Source organism: Notothenia coriiceps, unplaced genomic scaffold, assembly GCF_000735185.1.
Source record: "Notothenia coriiceps isolate Sejong01 unplaced genomic scaffold, NC01 NC01_scaffold00000665, whole genome shotgun sequence".
Taxonomy (NCBI): domain Eukaryota; kingdom Metazoa; phylum Chordata; class Actinopteri; order Perciformes; family Nototheniidae; genus Notothenia; species Notothenia coriiceps.
In genome coordinates, this window is record NW_011333366.1 from 177407 (window position 1) to 187735 (window position 10329).

Here is a 10329-nt window from a genome sequence, read left to right on the forward strand (position 1 = left end):
ACCAGCGTCTCCTTCAGCCTCCGGTTCTCCGACTGAAGATCCTCCTTCTCTCGCTCCAGAACTCTGACTCTGGACCGTAGGAAGAGAAGCTCAGCCAACGAGGGGTCACCTGACGGGTCACCTGACTCCACCTTCACCACCTGCAGGGGGCGGAGTCACAGAGACACAGGTGAACACTCTCACCTGACCCCACGTTCCCAACCTGCAGGGGGCGGAGCCACAGAGACACAGGTGAACACTCTCACCTGACTCCACNACAGAGCTCGAGAGGAGCATTTCAGCTGAAGGGCCACATACTCAAAAGAAGCAAAGTTCCCATAAGATGTCTTCCTGCATTGAAGGGAATCATTGAACAAAATAGCAACTCCACCCCCTTTCTTATGCGTTCTTTCCTGACTCATAAAACTAAAGTTGGGAGGTGTTGATTCGATAAGAACAGCTGCAATGTTATTTTGTTCAATCCAAGTTTCCGTTAAAAACATAAAATCGAGATTGTGCTCAGTGATAAAATCATTGATTAAAAATGTTTTTCCTGGCAAAGATTTGACATTTAATAAAGCTAGTTTAAGTTTGTTAAATACACTATCAGTAAGATTTCTTGTGACAAGCTGTGGCTGACATGGAATCACTGCTAAATTTGATAAACTCTCGCAGCGCTTCCTGTGTCTAAGCTGATTCACCGCTCTCAATCTATTACCTATCAACACATCGGCAAAGCTAAAGGCAGGCAGGGCCCTGGCTTGTCCTGGAAATAGTTGAGAGTGCCATACGCCCTTGAGCCTGGACCTATATATACAGTCTATGGCCTGGACCCAGCACATATAAGAGTTTGCTGCATTTTGTACACACACATTGTTATCAGGCTTTGGTGACCACAGATGCTGTCTTGAAGGGGAGGGAGGTGGTTGACGTAGGCACAGTGATGAAGACGGGGGAGATGGTGCGCGTCTCTGCTTCGGTGATTGAGGTGGGCGTCGTTGAGGGGCGGGGGTAAAGGACATGCTGCCAACCCTGCGTATCGCCTTCAAGCGGTCATTGATCTCCAGGAAGGACTTGGTGCCAACCCTCTGTATCTCCTTCATGTGGTCGAACTCCAGGAGGGTGGGCGAGGGTGAAAGGGTGACCGGAGAGTAGAGAGAGCTGGGGGGTGAAGGATTAATAATATTATTATTATTATTATTATTACTGTTATTTTTTATCATTGCTCTACTACAGTCAATGCACTTTCAATTAAAATGTCATAAATATTATCAATACCAAAACACAACCACCGGAGGGCCTCCATAAAACAAGACACAATGTAACTCACAGTGACTTCCAAAAATGGATTCTTCACAAATAAAATAAAATAAACAATATTTTTGCATTTATGAATGTTGTCAGAGCAGTTTGTACATAGATATTGAGACAAATGTTGGCATAAAGAGGCCGGTTTAAATCAAGCAGTAAACACTTGTATACTTGTGTATAATATTGTCACAATATGAAGAGTTCTGCAGTCTATCAATATATTGCTGTCCACTTGTATTTCACCATCAGGCAACATGGCATTGATGGTGACACAGAAGCATCCTGCAGGTGTGTGAGAGCAGAGAGCAGAGAGCAGCAGGAAGTGGTTTTCACAGTCTGACAAACGGAGCAAACAGGAAGCACAGCCTCGCCTCAACAGGAAACTGATCTTAACAGTCAACAGTCCACACACCCACAGGTATCTGATTACAAGTGCACTTTATTACCTATGGACTTCCATATTGATCTGGGAATCAATACAAGTCACAGACGATATTTGTTTTCTATCTCAACAAATCCCAAAAATTGGTTAGATATGAGAAAACTTATCCAGGGTTATGTATGCAATTCGAATTACTTCACGTATATTTCTGAACACAGACATTAAGTATTTGAAGTGTAGTAAAAAGTATTGATTAGTTGATTTGTTAACTTTTTTAATCATTAAGTATCTTGGGAAAATTAGGAGAGTAAGGTTTAGAAATGAAGTTGCATCCTCCATCATTTATATGAACTCAGGATTACCACATTTCTCATACTGCGACTAAATGACAGACAAGCTCCTTCATGGTGAAGAACTACCTCCATCAAATCGCACTTTAAGAAACATCTCTGAGTTTTGAGTCTTTACCAAGAAAATACTGAGATCTGTTAGAAGACATGAGAGTTTAATTAGGAAGCTAACCTTAGACATAAAAGCAGAACAGGAAGTGAGGAAGTAGGGAAGTATTGGGTGAAAGCATAAAGCACATAAATAAATTGTGATATTCCTGTTAAAAAGTGAACTTCTCGGTTGCATGTTATGAGGAAGCAGGCGTGTGAGATGAGCTGGGCGCTGTAGCAAAGCACCCGGAGCAGCGAGGCGCATGTTGTCTCCGCATTTTGCAAGACAGGAAACGAGAGAAGCAGAGAGACAGAGCCAGTGCACTTTGTCATCCTTAGCTCTCACTACATAGCAGTCAATCAGAGAGGAAACAGGCGAGGTCTCCTATGAAGGGATTTTAATTTTGATTGATGCATCCTTGAGAGAAAAGACAGAAGCTGAATGTGAAATGGTCACAGAGGAGAAAGATCTAGAGCCTGCAGCTCAACAACCACCGAAGGAACAGGGATCACCGGAGAAGGAAAAGGATTCTCCTGTGGAGGGAGAGACCCCTGAGACCCCCGACCCCCTGAACACGTACAAGTGGCACACCGGCTCCAAGGGAGCGCTGGATGAAGTGAAAGAAGATGGAGAAGGAGCAGCAGCTTCTGCCACATCCACACTAGACAAGATTCAGAAGGCCTCCACCAACAAATGGAGCAAGATGCAAAACTGGCGCAAGGCCCTGAGCGAAGACCCCGGAGAAAAACACGGGGGGAAAGGTGGAGAGGGGGCCAAGCCGGAGAAAGGCCCCAGGAAGAACCCCTTCAGAAGAGCTCTGTCTGAGCCCCCGGGGTCCCTGTTTGCTGCCCTGTCCCCCTCCTCCACTTCTAGCCCCCAACCTCATGCAGCTTCAGCATCTGCTGCAGCAGAGAGCTCAGGGGTCACCTCCCTGGACCCCGCACAGAGAGCAGGCGGGGGGGCCCTCCTGAAAAAGTACCTGAGGACCGTGTCCCAGAAGCTGAAGAGGCCCAGGCTGCAGAGTCGGAACAGCACCCCGTCACTACTGCAAGGTAACACCACCTAACCTGCAAACTTTATATAACAGTTTAATGCTTGAGGTCAGCACAGCAGTCGAAAGGAGAAATAAACTTAAAGTAGTCATTCTGCTGGTTGGCCCAGTTCAGAATTATATATATGATATGTTTTATTACTTTTATAATGATTGATCATTAAAGTGTTCTCAAAGCTGGTAAAGGTGCAGCTAGTTTGAATGACTTTGTATACTGCAGGGTAGCTTGTGAATTTACTCCAGGTGGAACTAAAGTCTGATTTAACACTTGATTATATTTCAGATCATTCATCCACATCTGTAAAGTAACTAAAGGTATTAAATACATGTAGTGGAGTAAAAGTACACCATTTACCTCTGAACTGTAGTGGGATAGAACTACAAAGTAGCAAATCATTTAAATACTCTTGTAAAGTACTAGTACCTCAACATTTTATTGAAGTACAGTGCTTTAGTAAGTGTGCTTTGTTACTTTACACCACTGTTAATACATACATCAAATTATAGTAAAATGTAAATACGCATTTTGGATTCATGCAGCAAAATAGTTACCCCATGCGGTTAAAGCATGATTTCCTTTCACTGTATGTAGTATCATTCAGTCACATACTAACAGTGGGTGCTGTACGTATGTCTGTTTACGAGACACGATCCATACAGCCAACTGTGAACAGTGTTTCAGTCTGTAAGAGAACAACACGACACACCCTTAAAAAAGCTGACACACTGTAAAAAGACAACCGTAAAGAGGAACTTAGGTAATCTTTTAGTTAAAAAACAAAATTAGTTTAATAACCCTGGGATTAAATTATATGAAACTATATATATATAAAAGCTAGAGATAAATGGAAAAACTAGTTTGGGTTCCTCATTTAAAAAGCTTCCACGCAAAAGAGCTGATCTCAGGAAAAATATAAAACCTATGATTGATTCCGATTGATTCTTTTGTACAGTCTATGATGTGATACAAGGGTATCTTAAACCACCTACACCAGCAGCTCAATTAAACATCATAACGTTTATTTATTAAATACAGTTTTCCAGTAAGTTGACTGTCATAAGGCTTGACGACATATACAGATATAAAGGAGGATCTGCGTCAATGCGTTGTTACCTCAAAAAGCTACTTATTGTCTAAAGATTTATAGACATATGACCAATCATGTTAAAATCAGAGTTCTGTGTAAGTGTGAAGCAAGAATGGAGGAGATCAGCAATATTCAGATTCAGAATACTTTCTTGTAAACTACATTTACATTTAATGTAAATGTGTCTTTGGCACTGGCTATTAAAATAACCGTAAATCACCTTACAATAAAAAAACAGGGAAAATGCATCTTACAATGATATATATATACACAGTGAAAATGCTAAGTGGTTTGTTCTTCCACTGGCTTGGGTCCATTAAATATCAGTTGTATTAAAAATAGATAATTTGCTATATATACATTAAAATAAGGTGATGGTATTTGTGTCAGATCCTCCTTTAGGCCTGGAAAGGGGGCCTAAGTTTCAAGTCAATTTTAAAAAGAGAAATCAAGAGTCTGGTTGACGCAGATCATCTTTATAATGTATGCTTTATTTAGGATCTCAATTTCTCATAACAAAGGTAACAACTATTCTTCATACAGTCCAAATAGCAGACAGAGAAAGCCATTCAAACATCAGAATCTATGGCCATTTTCTTTCCCACTGAAACAGACTTTAGCAGAACCCAGACTTTCTAAATGACTACTGTCAGACCCTCAAGGTGACGTGACAAAAAAACTAAAATCACTTTCCAAAAAAGGTCAAAACTGCTGAGAAAAGGCCCAGAACTTACAAACCGCTCTCACAGGAAACATCCACTCTGCGGAGAAGGAAATCAAAGCGTTTAGAAAAGATACATAATTGAACCATTTGCACTGTATGGCACTGAGGTGTGAGGCTTCATGTACAGTCTATGGTGGCTCCTTGTTTTAAAAACGGCGGAGAAATCTAATTCAAACCTTACAGACAAAGTAAATGAATGGTTGAATAAGGTCAATATACCTTTTCTTTACTACCAATACATTAGTTATCCAAACCTACAGCAACAGTATATTTGAGGAAGTTACCCTACCTGCTGTCTATCACCGAAGTAAAAAGTAATGTTGACCTTCCCTTTAGTGACATCAGGAATCTCAACTCACGTTGGGATAATTTCAGAAAATTAGACCTTGTCAAAGTTTCCAAAAAAACTAGGAAACACACAACCCACAGCTATAGGTTTAACTGTCAAATTAATTGTAATCCTTATTAAAATATTGATTAAACGTATCATTTCTAAATGGTTGATCAATCACAACTCAGCCGGCAGCTAACCAATCAGAGCAGACTGGGCTCTGGTTTCACAGAAGGTGAAAAGAGGTGCTGCAGCACATGCAGCATGAGAAAAATAAACGTCACAGTAGAGACACTATTATGAACCTAATAACGAGCCTAACAGGGCCCCTTTAATCTATAGGCTACTAAGTAAAACATCATGCAAGTTAAGCGCATTATAAAAGAGAACATTTCAACCTAAAATGCCATTAAGATATATGTTGAGGGCATGGGCGTAATTTCCACTGGGGACAGGGGGGACATCTCCCCCCCACTTTTCAAAATCCAGTTTGTGTCCCCCCCACTTTTCAAATGTGTTTTTTTTTTTTTACGCAAGTGGTCATCGTCACGTAGCTTCCATGATCCTGAGAAACAGTAGATCAGATCGAGAGCAGACAGTTAATACAGCCGGTGTTTCTCTAATGGGGATATGCGTATGCAAGTGGTTGGCTTTGGAGTTACTGCAGGGGGTGTGTGAGGTTTATTTTTCTGAATGATAAATGTTAATACAAAATGTATCTCAAAACTGTTAATAAAAAGCATTTTAATATTCAGATGTCAGAGTGCTGGCAGCAATGCAGATGTGAGAACAAGGCACGGCTTTGTGGTTGTCAGCTGAATGGCATAGGGCAATGGTACGCCTGTCAGGGAACAATCTGATGTAACAGTGGAGTTACTACGTCCGAACTTGTTGCGTGGGGCTCGGCGAGCGGAGGAGGGAGAGAGAATAAGAAGGCGGCCAGGCGTGTGTTTGAGGGGCTCTGAAGGTCGAGGTGATGGTGTGGAGAGATACTGTGGGACTGGAAGGGCTTGTTGGAGAGACTGGGGGTCCCATTCTCCGCTTGTACCAGGTTGTTATTAGGCATAGCTGGTTAAGGATCACTGGCTGAGGTCACGAGTCAGGCTGAACGGCCTCCTCTTCTCAGAGGGAGCTCACGGAGGCAGCAGCAGGGGAGCTTTGGGCGATCTGGGAGAGACAGGAAGACCCGGGTGCCAATCACGGATCGGGAGTGGTGTGTGCGAGAATGTTGAATTGGTGTGCTTTGTCAGCATGTTGGCTTTTTGAGTTATGGGCCGGCTGGACTGTGGGGAGGCCAGACAGCTTTCGCAGATACTAACGGAGATAGTCGTAGGAATACTAGCAACAGCCAACATGAATATTAAAGCTAATTTATTCATCTGTTGTCAACAAATAAAGGGAGTAAGCTAAGTACCCCAGGGTAACTCTTCGCGAGGGCTACATGGCATGGCATCCTTACTGGCTGGTGGGGCTGTCTCATCAGAACTGCTGATGTTTTTTATAACTCCAGCACTCGGACATCTAAGCAGAGAGAGAAGAATACTTGTCGCCATGATGATCTTCAGACTTGGCGAGTATAATCCTCTGTCCTGAGAAGCTTGATGGAGGTGAAATTAAATTTCTCTTGCTTCCCTGAGAGCACTTTTTTAGTAGCCTTGTACGGAGTTAGTTGCCTGCTGGATTAGCATCATGCTTACAGTGTTCAGAGTCAGCTGAAACTGGGCCTCGGCTCTATCTCAGCAGAGGGACTCAAGCGGACACAGAGGGGAGGCTTTGGACATGCTGGAGGAATCAATAATTAACAGAAAAGTTAAAATACATTGTTTAAGAGCAAGAAAGAATTATGTTGTATTAGTATATTTGTTTCGGGGTGGCCGCGAGGTGTTGTTTGGTTTGGTGGTTGGTGGTTTGATCAGAATGGAATTGGTTCACAGTCTCTGTGTAGCATGAGTGGAACCTAAGTAGTGGATGAAGAGAGTTTTTTTTCAACTGGGGCCTCCGATAATCCGGGGTCACACTTGCTGGCGGTGAATACCTGAACATTAGGGGCCGCGTACGTGGCAGTTTGGGAGGCGCAGTTAACAAGAAGGTGTCAGTTGTTATCATCGTACGGTTAGCTGGCCTGCCAGTCTCAGGTGCACCGTGACCAGCGGGAAAGGCGAGACGGTGAACGAGAGTTGTTTTCATTGTGTCGTGGATGGGCTGTGTTTGGTACGAGGTGCAGTCTGGTTTGGTGAGGGTCCACATTGGGCGCATGCAAGTAGAGGATGGTCTGTGTATAGCGGTCGCCAACAGGGAGTTCGTGCACTCTAGCGTAAAGGCTGTGCCGGAGTCGCAGGAGACTGGAGGGGGCGTTGAGAGGACTGTGCGCGCTGTGCATTCGTGGGCAAGAGGGAAGGTGGGTGCAGTGTGGTGATCCTGTTTTGTGGACCGAGTGTGATGGGCTGCTTGTTTGACGAGTCAGCGGCTACAGGGTGCAATCACGGAGACGGCTCGCGTGACTGCTCAGGGCATGTTCCACGACTTCACTGACACAGAGCGGCGCATCTTGGGGAATGGGTGGGGGAAAAAAAAAAAAAACATAATCCATATAACTCAAAAAAAAAAATTAAATTCAAAATGAGTACAAGTAGAAGATAAAAAAATATAAAATAAATAATATAAAGAAATAATTAGAAAGTTGCAGGTGGAGCGTCTGATTTAAAATTTCTATTAAAAAAGACGAAGGAAGCGAGAAGAGTTACGATAATGTTTGAATGATTAAATGATGTTTTAATTTATGATATTTCTCTTGAAGCGTAAACTCTGGTGAAGTAGAACCAACATGCAGGCTTCGACTCTTGACAGAGGTTGGAGCCTTTATGTAGGAATTTGCATAAAGGTAAGCTTTCCCGGTAATACGAGAACTCCATGTGTGTGTGTGGACGAGGGCAAACCGTTTCTTTCTTTGACTGGGCTTGACGTCTTTTGGCTTAAAGACAAACTGGCGCCATCCTGTGGTTCATGAATACTGTGAAGGCATACATGCGACTCAGTCAACAAAATTACTACTCAAAAGATGAGAGGTACGAACCACAAAATAAAAGGAGAGAGATAATACATCATTTACACCATTAATATTCACATACACATACAAACAAAGACACGTTATAATAGAATTATTATTAATAAAAAAATATTGAGCATCTAGCCCAACAGATAAATAAAAAAGAAGACACAAAAGTAGAGACACGAAACAAGAGATCCATTAGATGAAAGGTCAACATAAAAAAAATACATAAGTTACTAATAGAAAAAAATAACAAACATAGGAGGGGTCTTCATACCCTCCAGGAATAAACAATTAATAGCAAGATAAAACAAAGTATATTTGACAAAAAGAAGCTAGGACCGGAGCGACACTGGCATGGAATTCAAGTAAAAACCACCCAGACAAAAGCTCCCAGAGGAGAATAAAACGGTAAATATAAAAAAAAATTTTGTAGAAATAATAACGTAAAATGTTTTGGGACATTTCAGATGACCTGTGGGAGGACAAAGTGCTCCAGGTGAAGCGCACTATATTAATTTACCTCCGCTTGTTTTGTGTTTTGACTGAATTGTACTCACAGGGCTTGAGTCCTCTCTCTCTCAGGTTTCTGATTCCCAGAGTGCAGTGTTTGTTAACAGAGATCAAATGGCTACAGCCGGAACCTCTTACTCTGAGTCTGTGGCATCTTACAGGTTACCTCTTCGGGCATTAGTAACGCAGAATTCTCAACGTGTTTTCAGACTCACAATGTATCGGGTCATGTGTACCGAGCTTGCAGAATATCCACTGTTGAAATCGCTTATCCTGCCATCTCAGTAGAAGAGTAGTTCCACACAAACATCAAAACAGACAAGAGCAATCAAACTAGATATAGTAATAAAAAACCGGACGCAAGTGGATAGCAATTAATGATAGATTTGGGGTAAGATGTAACAGGAGAAGGCTCTCATCTGCCGAGTATTCAGGCAGTTATTATCATCAACATCCTAAGGCATAATATACTAGCTGACGGGGGGGGGGGGGGGGGGGGGGGGGGGGGGGGGGGGGGGGGGGGGGGGGGGGGGGGGGGGGGGGAGGGGGGGGGGGGGGGGGGGGGGGGGGGGGAAATGAGAATTGTGAGTATTTATCAGAGTTTACATTGGAGGGCTGCAGGAAGGATAGCACAAGGTAGGCTGTTTGCAGGTGGAAGAGAAACTCCTTCTGAAGGGAACAGCATGGATCTGAGGGCGCTTTTGCAGACCATCTCAGCATGCACACAAACTATAAACAACTGCCAGGGAACAGAGACCCTTTCCTTTTGAATCTTACCAACATCAATCAGTTTCAGGGACTGGTTACTGAATAGCGGTCTGTGGCCTTTTCTTGTTCAGTTTGCCTCCTTGTTCAGCTGCTGTTTTTCAGGGTGGGCTGAGGAACTTACGTGTTCAAAAGTAATGTAAATGCAGAACACTGATGACGGCTGCTTCTCCTGATTATACAGATAAACAAAAGCTGAGGACTGCTATCCAACAGATGGGGAAATGAAAACACTGATGTCAAGATTAGAGAATGCGAAGCAGGCATGTTTTGCAGAGGTATGGCGAGCCATAAGGGAGGTGACGAGAGCAGGACGTAATCTTAAGATTGAAGCACATTATTAATGCAACGAAAGACAGAGTCATCGACCAACACAGGGAAAGGATCTTCCCAATTCCATTAGCAAGTTCCCCAAAAAAACAACTTTCTCAAAAAGTTTGCCAAAACATACACAATTAAAAAAATTGATTTGCTTTTGAGGAAATTATAGAATTCACAACTCAGATCAAAAAGACAGTATAACAAAACCATAGTCAAAGTAAAACCTTGAATGTAAGTAATGTCAGTACCTGAACCAGAAGAGGGCAGGAAAACACTAAAAATAAACGCACTGCTGCTAAGCAGTATATACGAACCAATCCAAATAGCAAAAAAAATTCAGTGAGTACTAATAAAAAACATGAATATCAGCAAAA

General features: G+C 42.7%; 1 protein-coding gene across 1 annotated transcript in view; it reads left to right on the forward strand.

Moving 5' to 3' along the window:
* The first annotated feature begins 2333 nt into the window (after positions 1 to 2333).
* The window catches only part of rasal3 (RAS protein activator like 3), a 20639-nt gene continuing 12643 nt past the window's right edge, over positions 2334 to 10329 (forward strand). Inside the window, exon 1 of the mRNA XM_010783722.1 lies at positions 2334 to 3165. Coding sequence (XP_010782024.1) covers positions 2562 to 3165 — 604 coding nt within the window. The 5' untranslated portion in view covers positions 2334 to 2561. The remainder of the gene's footprint in view (positions 3166 to 10329) is intronic.